Here is a 19,966-nt window from a genome sequence, read left to right as displayed (position 1 = left end):
ATAAGACCGTGACAAAACTTTAAAAACTTCAAAACGATTCATAATCCTACCTTATATTAAATCATAATCATTTAAAAAATATGTTTTGAGTGTATATGTTCTGATTCCTCATTTCTCAATTTACGGTCTCTTTGCTTCCTTCTTCTTTTTTCTTAATTTTCGATTGCCTTCAATTTGGTCTCTCATTGTTACCACAAATCATTCATAATTGCCGCAATTTGCTTAAAAGTGGGAGTTTCTTTATTATTATTGTACCGATGAAAGTAGCACGATTGATATAATGTCTCATACTCCAATGTCAGATCGACCGAACATAGTGAAAGCACGCGTCCATCGTGTCGAACGATAGATCACGTCCAATTACGTCTAATTGATGTTAATAATGTTAATCCGTGATTAGGAACTAGGTAACTCAGCCCTAAACAGAGTCCAACCCCTTAATCTGACCCAATAAGAAAAGCACACAACAGGTAATATAAATAGTGCACATTCCAATAAATCAAGTACGTCATTATCTACAGTACTTTGATAGCCGAGCGCCGAACACTTTTGCTGACTTGAGCGTTGGAGTGCATTCTGCAAGTATCTCCCATTCGATGTTTACGAGAACTGAGGACTGAGACTACGAAAGGAAGGTGAGCAACGAGTAGAAGAGGTTGGAAAACAACGTGACCGACCGACAAGAAGAAAAAAAAAACGAATTCTCTCAATAGTTCTCCAACTCACAACCCTTACACAATAACAATTATAATCTTGCAATGTTGCAATTTTTTATTATTTTTTTAAAAGATTTGCATGGTATAAGAATAATAGGTATCAAAATATTATAGTAAAAAGTTCTAAGATCCTTAATTAGAGCACTCAATATGTGTTTTTATCTTTTATTAGATATCTAGACCTATTTAAAGATGAGATGATATTTATTCATCAAACCGTACACTGTAGGTACCCCACATTGTTCCTAGAACATGTTGCTCAAACCTCCTTAAACCATGATGACCTTGGTCCTATAATTCCACACAAAAATCATTATTCAATTAGAATTAACAGCAAAGCGCATGAGCCCAATATCCTAACACAAGAAGATAATATGAAACATGATCGTATAAATTAAAAACAAAACCAAAATCACTGAAGTTAACATGTAGTTGGAAATAGCTGTAAGGTTTTAGTCACGGTTTGAAAATTGTTACGGGAAGTTTCATAGTTATTGATCCTATTAATGCTATTTTAAAGTGTTTGAGATTGGAAGAAAAATATTTGATGAACAATTGTATTAAGAAATAAATTTTAAGTCTAGTTCAATCTTATCAAACCAGTTTAAAATGTGAGGTTTGTACTCATTCATATTATATAGTTTTTATTTTTAGTCGATGTAGGATTTCAAACAAATTGTAAACTCTAATGGAGATTCTATATTAATTAGATATTAGAATATTTCATAGTATATAATGGATACAAAACTTCGCCTTATAAGTTAGTTTATAAGGTTGAATTAGACTTAAAAGTTCATTTCTTAAAATAGTATCAGAGACATTTAGAGTCTACTCTAACGAAAATTTGTTGTACTTATCGAACCACCCACTATCAGATCATCTAAAATTATATAATTTCATGCACGACAAATTAGAACATTTAACATCAAAACATTTTATAACATATAAATAAGTACAAATCTCATTTTTAAATTAAATTTAAAATCTACATCTTAATATAATAACCTAAATTAATCTGCTTTGGACCAAATTGATTTGACTTGGATATTTTTTTAAAAAAATCGAAACTAAACCAGATCTATCCTGTAGTTTATACTCAACTTGTGTTTTTCTTATTTGGCAGGATCCTACATAATTAATGAATCTCAAACAAGTTGACTGAATGGTTGTGCTCTGCATTATTTTTTAGCACTCACACAAAACGAGACTATGATTTCTTTATCGAACAAACCCATTGAAGGCATGTGAAAAATAGGTTGAAAAAGGATTGAATTGGAAGAGTAGAAGACACGAAAATTTTGTTATAGTTTCACTTATAACTTATTGGTTTGCTCATCAAATTAATTAGGTGGAGAGAAAGCTGCAGGTTAGCTAGTTTTAAAGTCACACTTTCTTGGAATGCACGCCATTCAAGATTTATATTTCTACAACCTTTTTTATAAATCATTAAAAATAAAATATCTATAATTTTGTATTATCTGGATACCTGTGGATACCTGTGCACATTGAAAGAAATAGTTTTTACTTATTAAAATTTATAAGAAAAATGGTACTTAGAAGATGGAAAGAAGAAATAAGATATTTTTATTGTATATATTTAGATGATTTTATATATAAAAAATTATATATTGTAGGAAGTTTTTCTCTTCAAATTATAATCTAATTAGATAAAGATCAACTAATCATTAGATTCTATCATTATTAAATTAATTACATATAACTGGTATATTATCGTAGAATATTACATACAATAATAATATATTATATATAATTTTATAATTATTTTTTTTAATAAAATCATAAAACAAACACGAATTAAAAACTATAGGAGAATTATTTTCAATAAAAAAACTGGCCATGATATATGTATCATCGGGATTTTTTATAGTTCACACTTTACTTTTTTTATCTTTGACATTTAGATTTAAATATCTTTTTAATCCTCTAATGTTATTTATTATACTTTTTCAGTTTTTTTTTAATTCTTTCTCCGAGTTTGTAAATATTATTTTTAGTATGTGAAATTAGTTGGTGTTATTGACGTTCCTTTTTTTGTCATCATTATTCCAATTTCAGTCAACTTGTGCAAACACTTCACAAAATCAACATTTTTACTTCATTTTCACATTCCAAAATCTTGGTAAAAACTATAATAACCCTTACACAAAGCGAAATCTTTTTATTAAAATTGAAATTTGTCATTTTTTATTCTGCACATCTTTAAAGTGCTTAATGTCACAAAAAAGTGAAATAAACTTGTTAATCACAAGTGTCGAGTGAAATTATTCAGGTCTCCTCAAATGAGTTATCACTTTAGAACAAGGATCTTAATATATGAAAGAAAATTATGCAATAAATGAACATCACCACTTGTTGGAGACAAAAATTGTTGGTGGTGGATGGTATTGTTCATCACCCTTTTTATTTTTAAAACAAAATTTATTTATGCAAAATATAATCATTCAAACATAAAACTTAACAAATACATCAAATGCTAAATTGACTAATGTCACTAATATCGTATATAAATAATATTATACAAAATCAAAGGATTAAATTATTGTAGAACATACGTATGTAAAAGAAAAACATGAGCTGCGTAAAAACATCAAATATAATAAGTGTTAGAATACCATTCTTTCAACGGATGCATTGCTCTAATAAAATATCTTATCTAATGAAATAAGTTTTACAAAAAAAAAAAACATATAAGACATGAAGTGTCTCTTTGAAGCATCTCTTTGAGGAGAGAATTAAAAACATAAAGTGTCTCTTTGAGGAGAGAATTAAAACAATACAAACGTTAAATTTTATTATAGAAATACATATAACAAAAGTAGTCTCAATGATACGTTAAATTTTAACCTTCTTCATTTATTTATAGTGCATCATTAAACTTAGTATTTTTTTAATTTTAAAAAAATATAATTTTAATTACTCCACTTAACTATTTAACTGAATTCAATTAAGATTTAAGGTTTGAGATTTATTTTTTTATTAATGTTCTTAGTGGGCTTAGAAACAAATTTATTCCTTCTTCTGAATTTGTCGACTTCTCGATCTTTTATCTTAGGTTTGAGCTCTCAGTTTTACTATTCACTTGATTTGGACTTTGGTACTATTTAGGGTATTTCACTGGTTGGTCTTGATCAATTAGAACTCTCAACTTTTGGTCCGGTATTAACTTTCGGGTAGGTGTGTGTACTTGCAAAAGACTCCGATGATAAAGTCAGAAACAATTTTAGTTAATTATCAGATAAAATTCACTCTACTTACATCTTATATGGATCACTTATTTATAGTACTTCTTTATTGGGCTAGAACCCAATTTGATTTTTTTCTCTATGTAACTAATATTTATTAAACATATTGTCCGTGTTTGGGCCTATGTAATGAGTTTTGATATAGTATTTTATTATTTAATTATTTATCCATTTAGTATTGAAATTATATATATATATATATAAATGATTGTAAAAACAACACAGAACTGTAAAGTTAAAAAAAAAAACTAAAGATTAATGTGATGTAGCAAAATAGTATTAAATATATTGTTAATATGGGAAGAATTTGGACCAACTTGTTATTGGTCTCCCCACCAATGGATTTTTTTATTGGGCTTCAATTTTTTTTTCCTGACAATTACTTTATGACTGCTTCTTCCTGCACCTCCATACTTTCTTGTGTCATCCCATAAGTTTTTGTATATCGAAAATATCCTTCTTTAATATTCTGGATTATATAATCCGGAAGCCTTTTATAATTAACTTTCGGACTACATAATTTGGAAGTTTTTTCTATACATGATATTAGCTTTCGGATTATGCAATCTAGAAACCTTTTTTTCCAGATGCTTGATTAACTTCTAGATTACATAATTCGAAAGTCTTTTCTGAATTGAGATTAGCTTTCGGATTATGTAATTTGGAAGTATTTTTTTCAAATGCGTGATTAATTTTTGGATTATATAATCCATAGGCTTATTTCAAATAAAAAAAAAAAGACTTCAAAATTTCATAAATCTAAAGAACTTCTGGATCTAAAAACATATTCTGGATTATGTATGGGGTGACAAAAAAAGATAAAAAAATTATTTTTACATTTGATATGGGGTAAGTAACACAAGAAGATATGGAGGTGCAGGAAGAGTAGTCTTACATTCTTCACCATATTATTGCATCCGATTTTAGTGTGAAACTATAAAAATGTCTTTAAATAAAATGGAAATATAAATAAAAATATATTCTGGATCCTTTTTAAAAAAAAATGTTTTCACATTTTCTTTGAACGAATATTTTGTTTGTGGAATTGTTTTTCTTGAATAAAATTTTGATTTTTGAATTCTATTCCAATTTTTTACTTTCAGTACACAATAATGTATTATTCCAATTTCAGATTTAAAAATGAAGGATATTTTTGAGTAGAGTGAAGGTTAAAAAAGGTTGGATATAGGAAAAATTTGCCATATATTATAACAGTTTAAAAAATTTATTACAGCTTAATTTTTTATTTTTTTATTTCTGAGAAGTAAGATATGGTATAGCAGGTTTTTTTTGGTCTAACCATGTGTTACGTGTGAGTTTAGGAATGGCCTGCACCATTCCATTACGCCTCTTCACTCCCTCCGCTTCCAACCTCGCTTTCTCAACTACCAGCGTTAGGGTTACGCTTACCCATTTTCGCGCGCCTTCTATCTTAACCCGGGCGAGTCCACTCAGCTCAAACTCAATGAGTCAACCCGCCGCAACCGATCTCAACGCTGCTGTCACAGCGAACGACGCGCCGCAGCAGCCGGAAAACGCGGATGTTGTGGTACAATACGTGGTGCTCCGGCGAGACCTGATCGACACGTGGCCGCTAGGGAGCGTGGTTACTCAAGGTTGCCATGCTTCTGTTTCGGCCGTTTGGTCCAACAAAGACGATGCTCAAACCGTCGATTATTGCTGCCCCGACAAAATTGATTCTATGCACAAGGTAAGGCTTCTCTTTCTCCGTTATTTTTTGTTCGTCTTATATTCTGATAAGTGGAAGTGAAACTCTGGATCACATTGTTCATATTGTGTTGTCAATTTGGGCTTTCTAGTCTGTGAATCTGTTTATTTTTGGACTTTTTGTTGTTGAATTTTTGAATTGGGCAAGCATTGCTTTGTATGGTTCCTAAAGTTTGCGTTTTATGCAAAAAATGTTCCTAGTTGTTCCTAGAAGTGCATAAAATCCTAATCTATTGTAATGGCTGTGGGTTATTACATGAAACCAACTAGAGTAGTGAAAAAACAAAACATGGAACTTCAAACTTGTAATGAGGGATTTTACCTTTTGATAAAGCTAGAGATATGGTTGATGTTGGCATTGGCTAAATCTTTACATTGCTGGAATTTGAGGTGTTGGAAGGAACCTTTCTTGAACTTATATAGGAACAGGTGAAATGGTGTTGACTCTGACTGTTAGAAACGTTTAATTTGTGGTTCTAAGGTTTTCTAGAAACTATGTCAATGAATGCCCCCGCTTAATTTCAGCTTCTTTGTAAGTTAAAATAAAAGGATGATTATTGGTGATCTGTAGTGTGGTTTGGATTGGATGGTGCTTTTGGCCAGGAACAAATGTTCTAGATTTCTATTAGCCTACTAAATGCTTGACTTAACCTGAGGTTTTTCATATATAAGATAGATGAAGATTCATCTTCGCACTTGTGGAGTAGACTATCGGTGCTTGTTTCACATTGGCTTTATCAAATAATTTCATTCTCTCTTTGTAAATTAAGATTTTGAAGGGTGTGCAGTGTAGAGAAGCATCTGAATATGATTAAGGAAAATCTTATTTTATTTTTGCTTCTTATTTTCTTCTAAGGGAGAAATTTATCCCAACATAGTTATAAGAGGAAAAATACATGTGAACCTTTTTTGAATGTACTAACAGAACCTTTTACGTTATGGTAGATAAAAAAAAAATATGTTGATCTTAAAAGATTTTGTAAGAATATTATCGAGATTAACAGTCTCGAGAGTCTCTCCCCGTAGATTCATCGGAGCTTCGTAGACTCAAATTGTGGATCCACTAGTAGAGTCTATGTCATATAAAAAAAATAACTATCATACCAATCCAATATTCCAACACCATAATTAATAAAAAAGTAGACAATAAAAATAATTCTAAAATTACTAACTTTACTACCGCATGACTACTATATAAAAGTTCACACAACAAATAAATAAGTCCATACAACTAAGAAAAACACAAGTTCAGGTGATGAGGTGATAACATTTAAATAACTACAAATTGAAAAATGTCTTCTTAAGTTTTTGTCTCTAATCCTATGAAGACATGATCTCCAAGATCAACATCTTCATCACCATTAGACTCTTCCTTTAATGAAAAGTGTGCATCATTAACATTGACATAAAAAACTGTATTACCAAAATCAAATACATCTAGAGTTAGATTAGTTAAACTTGATTCAGTTAAGTCAGCTTTTTCACCATCACCTTCTCCTTAAACTTGTTAAACCTCAATATTATCTCTGTTTTTAATTATCCATTCGTCATTAGACTTAATGCCATCAAATGGGAGAATAATAAACTTTCTAAGTTTGTATATCTTTTAGCTTAAACTTATACATCACAAAAACCAAGTCATTCATTTTTTCAAAATGCGATCAGTTTCTTCTTTTTATATGAACCTATGATTAAAGATGAAATTTTAATAACTATGTAAACTAAGTAAAGAAAATTAAAAGTCTCAAATAACTTGATACATTTGAATTACCATTTCCAGAAGAACTATAAATCAAGCTGAAAACTCGAATAACAAACTTCTTCAACTTTGAAGTTTTACCCCAAACATCTCTTGTTATCCTCTAGGAAGCATAACTTTCCTACAACCCTTTACATTTTCCATAAAAAAGGTCTTTTACCATAATGAAAGTTAATAAGTTGCATTATTATTTTTTTGCTTTCTACATCATCCTTGACCAATCTTTTCACCTTAGGATCATCATTTCTAAAATGAGGTTCCTAATGCAAGAAAGGAAGATTAAGGTAATAAGCAAATGCTTGCGAAAGCCTTCAAGGTTGATTATCCCACTTCTCATCAATAATTTTTCAAACAGGTTCATAACTGTAAAAATATCAATTATGTTATATTAGAAATAGTTACACTGTAAATAATTAAATTTTAATCGAGAGAAGGTTAACAAATTTTAGCTTAATGTTATTGAAGTTGCATTTAGACTTTCATTCAAATGCTTTCGTAATTGATGATGTCCCTACAACAAGCAGAACATGGTGCTTGGGGATGTTTATCCCATATGATGGGAACATGATCAACAAGTACCTAGGACCTAGGCACTAGGGGTAGCAACGGGGTAGGGCAGGTGTAGGTTTGAGTATTCCATCACCATCCCGAAGTAAAAATTCATTCCATATTTAACGGGTATGATTTTTTTTCTCATCCCATCGACGAACCGGTATATATGTACCAACACTTAGTACCCGTTTTTTTACTATTCCAAATATTAATTAAATAATTTTTTATAAAAAATAAAAATCACAGTAAAAAAAACATGATATTATCAAGTATTGAATATCAAAAGTATATACTTTTTTTTTTCTTTAATGTCAAGAAAGAAATTATAATTGTGTAAATAACAAATGAGAGTATAAAATAATAATTAAATAAAGGTCAAATAATTATATAAAAGAGTAAAAATGATCAAATGTATGATCTAAAAACAAGTTACAAAACTAAGGACCACATAAAAGTTAATATAATAAATTTTTTAAGTTACGTAATAAATTTCAGATGTTTTAGTAATTTAAAAGAAGAAGGTATAAGGATGGAGATGGAACGGATATATACATACCCATCCTCGTTCCTATATTCAATTTTCAAAATTGGATATTATCTCCATCCATTCCTGTGCCTAGTCAATACAGGATTTTCCATCAAAATCAAGATGAGTTTAGACATTATTATAGGACGGATTCATTTGTCATCCTACTAGGCATCCTGAAATATCATGAGTATCAATCCTCCAAGTATGACATTTGGTGCTAGAGGCCCAGCCGGTACTGCTATAGCCCATATATTGAATTTAGAAAGTAATAACCCAGAACTATAGCAAAAAAAAAAATTATCTAGATTTAAAAAAAACTTTTAATAAGGATTTTACTACTGTCATCTTTAAGATTGAGAAAAGTATGATTGTTAATAGAAAAGTCTCGCATATTTGGGTGAGATTGTTTCATGGGAATTATATTTCTACACAAATAAAATTAACATAAAATTCAACAAAATCAAATCGAGAAAATAATTCATTGAAATCTACATTATTTTAAAAGTCAAGTGATTCTTTCTTGGTCTTTTAAAATAAACCACCGAATGTTGTTGCTATCTAAGAAAAATTCTTGATAGTTTTGAATGAATATCATGAGATTATTTTGATTCTTTAAAAATCTTCATTGAATACAAGTTTTTTTTCACAAAAATAAAGTCTTTTAAAATATTTTGAAATCCCAAATGAATACAACTTTTGTTTTGGAGATTAACATACTGTGTTCTCTTTACCTGTTCTGTTTAGCTAGTCATTGTTAGTATGATAAAATTAGAAAAAATCCCAATGAATCAACTGCAAACTGCTTCTGTATTATGAGAAAAAGATGTATATTGTTGCATTGCTCTTCATGATGGATGGAAATTTGTTCGCTTCTTGGTTGAATTTACCTATGATTTGCTGAGGTTTGCCAAATAACAGCCTTGCCTTTTTGGAACAATAGTTCAGTGTCTCTGTTTTATTTTTTCTGTGCGCCCCAGAATATCAACCTTTGGATTTGCATGATTTTTTTGCTGGATTGTACAATATCGTGATTGTCATCCGTTTTGGGAATCGAGATTTTGAATATATCATGGTGGAATACAGATTTCGTTTTGAGGTGTAATAATAATGTATTAAAGTTGAAAGTACAAATACGCAGCTAACATTGCTGAAGTGTGGTAATTGTCAATATAGGATTTCATACTTTGTTCTTCATCATTGGCCATTAATGTTTCTGGACAGCAGTTGTGGCTTACCTTTTGTTATATGTTAAGACATCAGCTTTAGTTATATCCTCTGTTTACCTTTGTAAGAACTTTTTTGAGAAGTTTGTCGTTGTTATTTTCATAGATTCCATCCAAACTGTTTATTGCATTATTGTTATTTTTTTGCATGAATATCCTTATGGGGATATGCATTGATTAATTAGATTACGATAAATTCCCATAATTTTAAAGGTAATTTTGGGAAAACGATACAAATTGTTGATAAGTTTACTACTACTAATTAAATAAGCTAAATTGTGAGTTAAAAAGTTTTATATATGGCACTAGAGGTAGTATGTATCTATAATGCATATGGTGTTTCTGTTGTTGGTCATGTAGATCTGATTATTTTTTTTATATAGCTGAGCATCTGGTTTCTGTGTTAAGTTGCTACTGAACGTCAATTGTAGGTTACACTCGAAGTAAAAGGAGAAACCCAGATTAAAAACTTGTCTGAGAAGCTTACATCTGGTGGGATCATTCACAAACTCTGGATTGAACAACCTGAAAACATACCTACGTGCCTTGCCACAAAACCATACCCCAAGTCAATCGTATCTTCGTATTTTAAGAAGTTGAAACTCTGTAAGTGATTTCATGTTTGATGGTTCTTCAATTTTCCCTATGGCTTTTATTTGGAAGAAAATGCACTGAAGTATGATTGGTAATACGGGAATTTTTTTATTATTTGGTTTCGATTTCTTTTAACTATTGGCTCTGGATGGGGTGTGTTGTGTGTTGATTTTTGAATGAACCTCATCATAAAAATTAAAAGAAGTTTTACATTACTTGGGGCAAGTTAATTGGGGTTGTACTTTTTTGCATAATTTAAAGAGAGGGTATGGAGTTTCTTTTTTCTTTGGCTCAAGTGATCTCCCAAAAAGGTAACTGCATGAACTGATGTCTCGCCTTTCAAATATTTTTTTGTGTTCTAATATTTTAAAAATGTTCATTGAAGTCCCTGATTCATTAACTTAACTGACACCGAAACAGGGTTAAACGGATAATTATAAAATGAAGATTATTTAAAAAGGTTAAGTTAGAGGAAATCTTAAATTCACCAAAAAAGTTTGGCAAAATTATTCCTTTGCACTCTTATCTTAGTTTCGGATTTCAATTTGTATATTTTTCCATATTTTGTAACAAATTAGTACGTTATGTTATCATTTGGAAAAGCTGTATGCAATTTCATTACAAAATTGGCATGTCCGATAATATAAATGTGTAGTTGGATTATTGCGTGGCGTAAAAATTATTAAATTTGGTGCCTTGTTTATGAATATGAAGTTAGTCTCTTATTTTATTTTGTTTGCAGCTGTGAAATCCATATATTTTGGGTTTTACAAGGTCTTACCAGTGTGACAAAAGGTTACTTAGCTCCCTAATTAAGTATTTATAGTCAATCACTTTTGCTTAAAAAGATAGAGGATTACTTTTGCGTATAAAAAACATTCAAATTAAAATAAGGATTACCTATTTTGTTGCTTTACCATAGGAGGCTGGGATTGTCTTCTTCCCTTAAAAGGTTTACCCCCCCCTTCTTGCATTTAGTGTTTATTCCCACCAATTACTTTTGGTGGAAACCAAATTGGAGTTTGGGTTCACTAAAATCTTTGAATGTGAAGAACAAAAGCACAAAAGCAATACTAGAAAAGGACAAACATCATTGGTAGTTAAAATGGATGGCATATTATCTAGTACAAAACTCCTGTACATGTACACAGAAAGTAGAAAATAAAATCCCTACAAATACATAGTATGTATGTAGGTATGTTTATGTCTTAGTGCAGGAGGAGTGATCTGTTGCAGATGGAGCAGCAATACCTGCGTTTGGTCTTGAAGTATAAAGGCAGAAAACAGAAATTCCATCCTCTCTCTACATCCATAGCTAGGATGATCCCTCCGCAGTAAGGACATGCACCCGGTGCTGGCTGCCTCGACACCACCTTCTCCTCCTCCCCGCACACAAACACTAAACACATGATGATCTTCTTCTCCTTAATCTGTTTCTTGCTTTCTTCTGTTCTCCACCTTCTTTCTTAATCTCTCCGACCTTGGAACCAAACAAACGCGTTTCCCACAATCCCCTTTTACTTTTCTTATCTATCGTTTCCTTCTCCTCTCCGCTTCCTGTTATGCCCTCACTTGCCACAATTCAACACGTCTCCTTTTCTTCCAGAATGATATAATTATTATAAATCCTCATAAAATATAAAATTTATTTATATACAGTGCCTTAAAAAATTTATAGGTTCAGAACATTGTTTTCGTACATGTAATAGGACGACCGACCAACTCAGGAATTTCATCACTCAACTAATTATAAGATCACGTGATCGATCGACTTTAATGACGAGTCATGTGTTGACCAAGTCAGCGGGATTAATTCATGATTAAGAGTTATTTAACCAAGTCAGCGGGATTAATTCATGATTAAGAGTTATTTAACATAACCTTAAACGTGAACATATGTAGGTCTGGTAACATGTTAGATCAGTGACCGACTAAAGACAGAAGCAATAAAATCGTTTTCAGGCCTCAAATCCGAGAATATTACATAATTACTCTCATCTTATTTTATTATTATACACGTGTACAGCAATTTAAGAAGTCTCACTATGTTACTACATTTTTTTTATTGTGAGAATAAAGGGTGACGTATTTGGCGCCGTAAAGTTGTTGGTAAAGCAGATTCTAAAGCGGTGCTAACTGCTCCATGAATAAATTCTGGGATTTGCGTCGTCTGTTCGTAGCCGTATATATCATATAATGTATTTAATAAGATGGGCAAATTTCTTCTGACATTTTTTTATAACATTTACACGGTTTGTTAAAGCTAAAATGGACGTATAAGGCTTGTTATTTTTATAACTGTTAATATTTAAAAATTACGTTAAAAATGGACTAATCTATCTCAACCTAGCCAACTATCAATATGATAAAAAAAAAATTTATTTTGACAACCACATTAGAGATATTAAAATCGGACATTTATCTTAAATGACATGTTCGTATTAAACACACGTATCGAACATCAATATTCGTATGGCACTCGTAGGACATATATGAGTGAAGTGTCTAATTTAAAAAGTTTGTTGGAATTTTAACAATTCTTGCATAGAGCCTAACACAATTTAAAAACAAAATACATTAATTTTCTAAAAACTAAAATTTATTGTATAAATTTTTATTATGACTATAAAAATAAGAAACAAATCCTTTTAACCAGTTATGAAAAACATCTTTTTGTAAAAAAAAACATTGAAACATACTTAATGCATATAAATATTTATTGTCAATTTCTATAATTTATAATTATATAATATTTAGATTATACGTGTTTTCGTATCTTATATTTTAAAAATTATACGTATTTCCGTATCTGTATCGTATCAAGTGTCAGTATATAGTATCTGTACTACATACAATACAAGTTTATAACTATAATTTAATCATTAAAATGGTTTTATTTCAGTAATAAGTTGTCTTTGATTTTTATTGTAATCAGGCAGTATGGCTATTAATATATTAACACTCATGATAAAAGGTGAAGCTGAATTTGTTGAGTTTGAGTTGAATATTGTAAGGATCTAGAAAATAACCTTAGTAGAAGTGGTATATTTTAAATGATAGCTGAATATTTTATTATTAAAATGAAAATGACATATAAATAGAAAATTCAGTTATTCAGGTTTCATTTTAAAATAACCACCATCTCTCTAAAAGTTTCCTTTTTCCTTTCTCTCCCTTCTCTCTAAGATTTTGACCTCCTCGTTCATCTGTTTGACGATGAGAGTACGCCATTAGACTCCTGGCAGCAAAGACTACAAGTCTACCGATCAGAATCTCTATAGAGTAACCCGATCAGAATCTCTATAGAGTAAGAATATTTTGGTTGAATTACTTAAGTGAGATGTTTGAATGAGAAGTGGTTGTGTGATTTCAGATGATGATTGATTTAAAGAGCATATATTTGGAATTAATTATGTGTTTTAAGTAAAGTTTGAGATATATTTGGATTGTTTAGAAAGTATATATATATGAAGTGATTGAGTGGTGCATTGATATGTTAAATGATGTATGTAATGAGGTTAAAGTGTGATCAAGACGTAGTATTTTCAGGAAAGGAAATATGAGATTGTTATTAGGGTGTATTGATTTGTGAGTGTCCTGTGAATGAGACGATCCTGACTCTACTGATATAATGGAATCAAATAGATGAAGTTATTCAGTTGGTGAGAGTCGAAGGAGATCCATTTGGCTGATTCTGAGGTTTGAAAGAACTGATCAGAGCATATCAAATGGATTTACCCTGTCATATGAAGATGATGAGATATTGAGATAATTATGTGCATGGCTGTGTGGGTTTCACAGCAGTAGTATGACAGATGCAGGTCTCTGGATGCTAATTTCAATATACGAGTCTTCCGGAAATAGAGTCTATGTGTTGTGAGTCAATAAAAGTCTGACATATGAAAAATGAATTTTATGAATGTAATAGACACTTGATGGTTTGAGAAATCATATGAGAATTGATGAATTATGCTTATTAATTTGAAATTTAAATTATATCAAAACATTTTATATAGATAGCTTACCTGTTATTTGTTTGTGTTTGTTTCTCTAACTGTGGTGATCGTGTATTTACACGGTGGTGATCGTGTATTTACACGGGAGCAGATGAGATTGCAGGTAATAGAGCTCCTCAATGAGCAGCAGAAGGATTAGATAGATTTAAATTGAATGCTTTGTTTTGTTTTGTTTTTAAACTTTTTGGATGTATATATTAAATCCTTATGAAGAGGGATATATTTTGAGATACAAATATGAGAAAACAATATATGTTTATATATGTTAATTAGATATTGTACGTTAATTAGATATTGTACGTTAGTTAGATATTGTACGCATATTTTTTTTATTTTTATTTTTTTAAAAAAGTAAAAGTTAGGGATGTTACAAATATCTCAATCTATTAAATTATCGCGAGTTGTGAATAAATTTAGTTGATTGGCCAAAATTATACATATATAATAGATCTTTAAAAAATTAACAAACCAAATTAGCAAGATAATTGAAGATAGAAGATTAAAGGTTAGCTTATAGGGTCTGGTATCATGCTAGGGTGGAATTTGATAAAGGCATTCGGTTGATTTCGGGTTGTAATGGGCCAAAAACGAAAAAGTGCAAATCCACCATGTTCTGTAGATTAGTTTTAAATTTAAAATTTATTTAAATAACAACGAACAATTGTTTTTAAATATAAATATTTACGATTTTCTAAAAATATTACTGTTATATTTGGAAAGTATTTCAATATATTTTATTAAATACATAGTAGGCATGAAACGAGTGTAAAGTATTCACAGTCTTAATAAATTACAGATGACTAAGAACATACTTTATCTATTCCTTAGTATCTTTTTCTTAACTTAAAAAAAATAGTCATAAGTCTCCTATTTTATCTATTTTTATTTCCACGTCACAATAAATATATAATTATTATCTTATAATTTTTCATATTATTCTTATTTAAATATTTAAAGCTTAAACTTGTATTAATTAGTTTCATAAAGTTTTATATATATAATTTTTTCTAATTTAGAGAACCAATTAACAAGGGTTGTGTTTGGATGAAAGAAATAAAATTAACTTTTAATAAATTTATGAGTCTCTTACTAAATTAAAAAATGGTTTTTATCAGAGAAGATACTAATCACCCTACAAACTTGATTTGAATTAACATAACATTTTATCAAATTTATTGTATATATAATTTTAGAAACAGAAAATATGGATGAATTCAATGAACCAAAACACACCTGACTTAGTGACTAGCATGTACACATTTAATGTAACCATTAATGTTGAAGTGGTCAATTAGAGTTTTTTTTTTATTGATAACTTGGGAGAAATGAATTTTGTTTTAAAATTGAAATATTGTTTTAGATTTAAAATGTTTGAGTAATTGAGTGAGTGTGTTTTTCTTTGGGGTTGGTAATGTGCAACAATCTTATGGTTGGATTTAAAATCTTGAATTAATTGAGTTTTTGTGTTTTATTAATAGATGTTTATAATATGCAAGAAATAAATGTAATAGTTAAGTCCCAATCGATCCAATCTAAATGAGTGCAATGCATTTGTGATGGATGAGATTGATTTAGGTTAGATTTGACAACAACATTATGTAAAACCTAATCCAATTATTAGATTGAATAATGAGATTAGTTAAACAGTCTAATCGTTTTCCACCCTATTGATGTTTTAAAAAAAGGATAGATATGATTTGCATTCCTTTTGTTCCAACAAAATAAAACCATGGATCGGTGCTGGAAAAACTAATATTCTTCCACTTGCTTCCTACCTTTTTCTTGAACGAAAATATATTTATTAAAGTGACAACGATGATAAAGCAAAATAAAAGCATGGGTTTAAATTTAATATTATTGGGTATATAATTAAAATAATTAGAGTAGATGGGAACATGGTGAGATTGGGTATGATTGATTCCGCCATTAACACACCTGAAAATCAGTCTGAAGCAAGAACGATCCATGGAAGAAAATTAGATTAGAAAGGAAAAAGATGATGTTGATGTTCAAGCATAGAGCACTTGGCAACTACAAGGTGAGAATTCACGGAAAGCACGCGGAGCCTCCACCACCTGCCACGTCACAATAACGTCACCACCACAACCTTTGCCTTTGCCTGAGACCACCTCAACACTTCCAATTGCCACGTTCAAACCACGACACGCCACGTAGATTCGGTCGTCCAACCCCGTGCCGCAAAACGGCCGCTTCATAACTTCCCTCGGGAATCTCCCACCTCCCACCACGCGCCACGTGTCGCGTTCTTCGTCGTACACCTTCACCGGCGAGTCTCCGTACTCCGCGATCATGAAAACTCTTCCGCCCGCCGCCACGCCCACCCCGCTCCACCCCTCCCTCATTCCGATGCCCATCTCCCGCCACGTGTCCCTCTCCACCTCGTACACCCACCCCCTCGGCCGGAACATGAACGGCCACCACCACCCCTCCGTCACGTACACCCTCCCCCCCGCCGCCACAACCTCGTACCTCTCCAGCTCCCCTCCCAACCCGCTCCCCTCCCGCCACGTGTCGCTCTCGGGATCGTACACGCCCGTTCCGCCTCTCCCCACCGCCACGATCCTCCCCTCGACTCCCTCCGCCGCCACGAACCCCCTCCTGCCCGGCCCCCCCGCCGCCGACCACTGGTTCGTGGCGGCGCGGTAGGCCAGCGTCTCCGCGCCGTTCACGACGAAGAGCTTCCCCTGGCGCGGCAGCGCCGCGCACGCGAGCCGCTGCGGGCAGGCGTCCCCCGGCGAGGGCATTTGCGGCAGAAGGAACCAGCGCGCCGAAGAAGGATCGAGCGCCTGCCACTGTAGCTTTCCGGTTTGGGAATGGAAGGCGAGAACGAAAAGGTTTGGGTGGGAGAGGGTCTTCTTTGAGAAGATAAAGGAGGGATGCGTTATTGCTCTGTTCCACGTCGACGAAACAGAGCGTGACAGAGCCTGGTAGGGATAGGGAACGTGAAGAAGACAGAGCTCTGCAATTTCGTTGGGTAACCCCGGAATAAGGTCTTTGTGCTCCTTTTCTCCTTCGAAGTAAACCATGATGTGTTTGAAGGCGATGAAGTGAAGAAGAGAGAAGAGAAGTGAGTTTAAGAAGAAGAAGATGAAGATGAAGATGAAGATGAAGAAGATGAAGAAAAGTGTGAATGATTGTGAAAATGAGTTGGGGATGGGAACGGGTGTGGAAGTGGGGCCATTGGGTCTGTGGCCGCATATGGATCACTCCTAACATAATATAACATTTCATGCTTTTCCTTTTCCTTTCCATTCTTCTCATTACATTCCAACCATAACTTCTCCTTATTCTCTTCTTATCTTATATATTATTCAAATTATATCATTTTTTTACATACCCAAACTAAAATAAAACTTCTTTCTCTAACAAATAAATAAATAACAAACAAAATGAAAATAATTTTTTTGAATGAAAAAATTAAAATAAAGATTACTTAATATTATTTTTGTAGGGCCTAGTAGACAGCTAGTGGATGTAGGAATAACTGAGCATGATATCTGAGAGGAGTAGATGGTGGTATAGGGTTTATTTTATGTCTCCATAATTAAAACCTCCCAAAATAGAAATTTTTTTCACACAACACTTTTGCTTTTTTTTCCAGATTGTACAGTGCATTCAATGTTTATCAAGTAGCACAATTTTAGATATAGGATCCAATATTTATTTATTAAGGTAACACAATTTTAGATATAGGTTAGTATTTAGTCCATGGAAAGTCTGATTCTACTTTGAAATTTGTTGATTTGGCACTGGAAAATGAGCCAGAATTCGTTTTTTGGGAAATGGAATTTTGAGTTGGAAAATGAGTTAAATATCTAGAAATAGATATATTTTAAAAAATATAAATAAGGAAAATTTGCAAAGAATTAAAAGAAATTCATCGAGTGTATATGATATAATTGAATTAATTAATTTAAAAAGTATATTAATTTTAAAAAGTAAGTGTATGTAATATATTAATTAATTAATTTAGAGAAACATGGTAGAGAAGTAATTATGTAGGTTTATTTTATATGTAAAATAATAAATAAGTAGGTGTTTCTTTATAAATGCAAAATGTTATTTAGAAAATATTAAAAATTAAAATATATAATTGGTCAAAATTTGAAGATGATAAATGAATAGATTAATTTTGATTAAATGAATGTTTTATTTTATGTGTAGTAGGGTTTTGTACACATAAAATGTGGAAAGGTAAAAATTTAACGTGTAAAAATTGTAATATTTAGTTTTGAAGAAATTTAAATTTAAAAAAATATCACAACCAATACGAAATTATAAAACTTTCCTTTCTAATAAATATGATAACATTTATACGAAATTATAGAACTTTCCTTTCTAATAAATATGACAACAGTTATATATTAATATGTGAAGAAACATCTCTAACAATAAAGATTAAAACAAACTCAATTTTGAGAACTTTTCTTCATAACAAAGATGAAAACTGTTACACATAATTTTAAAGAAACATGTATAACAAAAATGGCTCGTTAAACAAGGTTTTGCATATGTAAAAACTAAAATAAGAGTCATTAGTAGCAGTATGTTTAAGACTACTACATCGATATACAATATTTATAATGTTAGTTAGAGTTTATGTTGACATGACAATATTTAACATAGAAAATGATGGTCGTTAATAAATGCTTTTCTTTTTTATTTAACTGAGAATGATTTTTCTAATAATTTAAACATCAATTTGAGATTTGTAGTACATTTTTATTCATTACAACATCACTCTAACTTTAGAGAATTATTAAACTTTTTTTTCCATTAATAGAATAAGAGGTTGGGTGTGGTTTGTGTTCACGAATATATGTCATTAACTTGACCTGAACTTGGGAAGCCTATTTTGTTGCCATAAAGAACAAATGTTCTACATTCTCATCTTTAAAAATCTTACATGAACAATATGAACATGTGGTGACAAAGATGTATATCAGATACCTATATTGCAAGTTGACAACGTACAACTTCTTTGTTGTTGTAATGATTTGATTGAGAATTTTTTGTTTCATCGTTTGTAACCCAAGTCGTGTGTGAACTGACGTAACAGACAAAGTACTTATCGTCTGTAATGATGTTGCGGTTACAATACACCAACATAGTAAAAGTTGTAGAAGTTAGAAGTCATGTATGTTTTCTTAGGTGTTAAATGATGAGTCAATTGGATTGATAATAGTTATAGGTAATGGCCATATATATAGGTGGTGGTTAAGTTCATCATGTGTTATGTTGAATGGGTGGTGCAAAATAGATTTGAAAAAGCAACAGTTATTATTGCATGTGCAATGTATGATGCAATTGTATGGGACCACTAGATACGAAGATTCTGATCCACACTTGTCACAATAATTGAACATTGTTAATGAAATCCAATGTTGGTGTTGAACCTCCTTATAGTATCATTTAATCTTAAAAGTCATTTCATCATTAAGATATATTTCGAGTATGGTTACAAACAGTGGAACAGTGACAACTATCTTATTCTTGACTGCGATTTATGATACACAAACACAGTGACAACTTATGTGAAAGTTGAATATAAGCAAACAAATAACA

The 19,966-nt window shown here is 31.3% G+C and overlaps 3 protein-coding genes across 3 annotated transcripts; 1 reads left to right on the top strand and 2 right to left on the bottom strand.

Annotated features, from left to right (window-relative positions):
- Nucleotides 1-5,264: 5,264 nt before the first annotated feature.
- On the top strand, nt 5,265-10,478 carry LOC137821466 (Peptidyl-tRNA hydrolase II (PTH2) family protein). The gene is made up of 2 exons (XM_068626074.1): nt 5,265-5,690; nt 10,202-10,478. The coding sequence occupies exons 1-2, from the start codon at nt 5,304-5,306 to the stop codon at nt 10,382-10,384; spliced, it is 570 nt and encodes a 189-aa protein (XP_068482175.1). The 5' UTR covers nt 5,265-5,303; the 3' UTR covers nt 10,385-10,478.
- A 979-nt stretch (nt 10,479-11,457) lies between these two features.
- LOC137821467 (uncharacterized) lies at nt 11,458-11,916 on the bottom strand. The gene has a single exon (XM_068626075.2). The coding sequence runs from the start codon at nt 11,771-11,773 to the stop codon at nt 11,573-11,575; it is 201 nt and encodes a 66-aa protein (XP_068482176.1). The 5' UTR covers nt 11,774-11,916; the 3' UTR covers nt 11,458-11,572.
- Nucleotides 11,917-16,199: 4,283 nt separating this feature from the next.
- AFR (Galactose oxidase/kelch repeat superfamily protein) lies at nt 16,200-17,683 on the bottom strand. Its single transcript, XM_068626300.2, has one exon. It carries the CDS (start codon nt 17,425-17,427, stop codon nt 16,390-16,392), a length of 1,038 nt encoding a protein of 345 aa, XP_068482401.1. The 5' UTR covers nt 17,428-17,683; the 3' UTR covers nt 16,200-16,389.
- Nucleotides 17,684-19,966: the final 2,283 nt, after the last annotated feature.

The sequence above is a fragment of the Phaseolus vulgaris genome, chromosome 9 (assembly GCF_051622355.1).
Source record: "Phaseolus vulgaris cultivar YP4 chromosome 9, ASM5162235v1, whole genome shotgun sequence".
Taxonomy (NCBI): Eukaryota; Viridiplantae; Streptophyta; class Magnoliopsida; order Fabales; family Fabaceae; genus Phaseolus; species Phaseolus vulgaris.
Note: the sequence above shows the minus strand (reverse complement) of the source record. Positions and strands in the feature narration are given on the sequence as shown.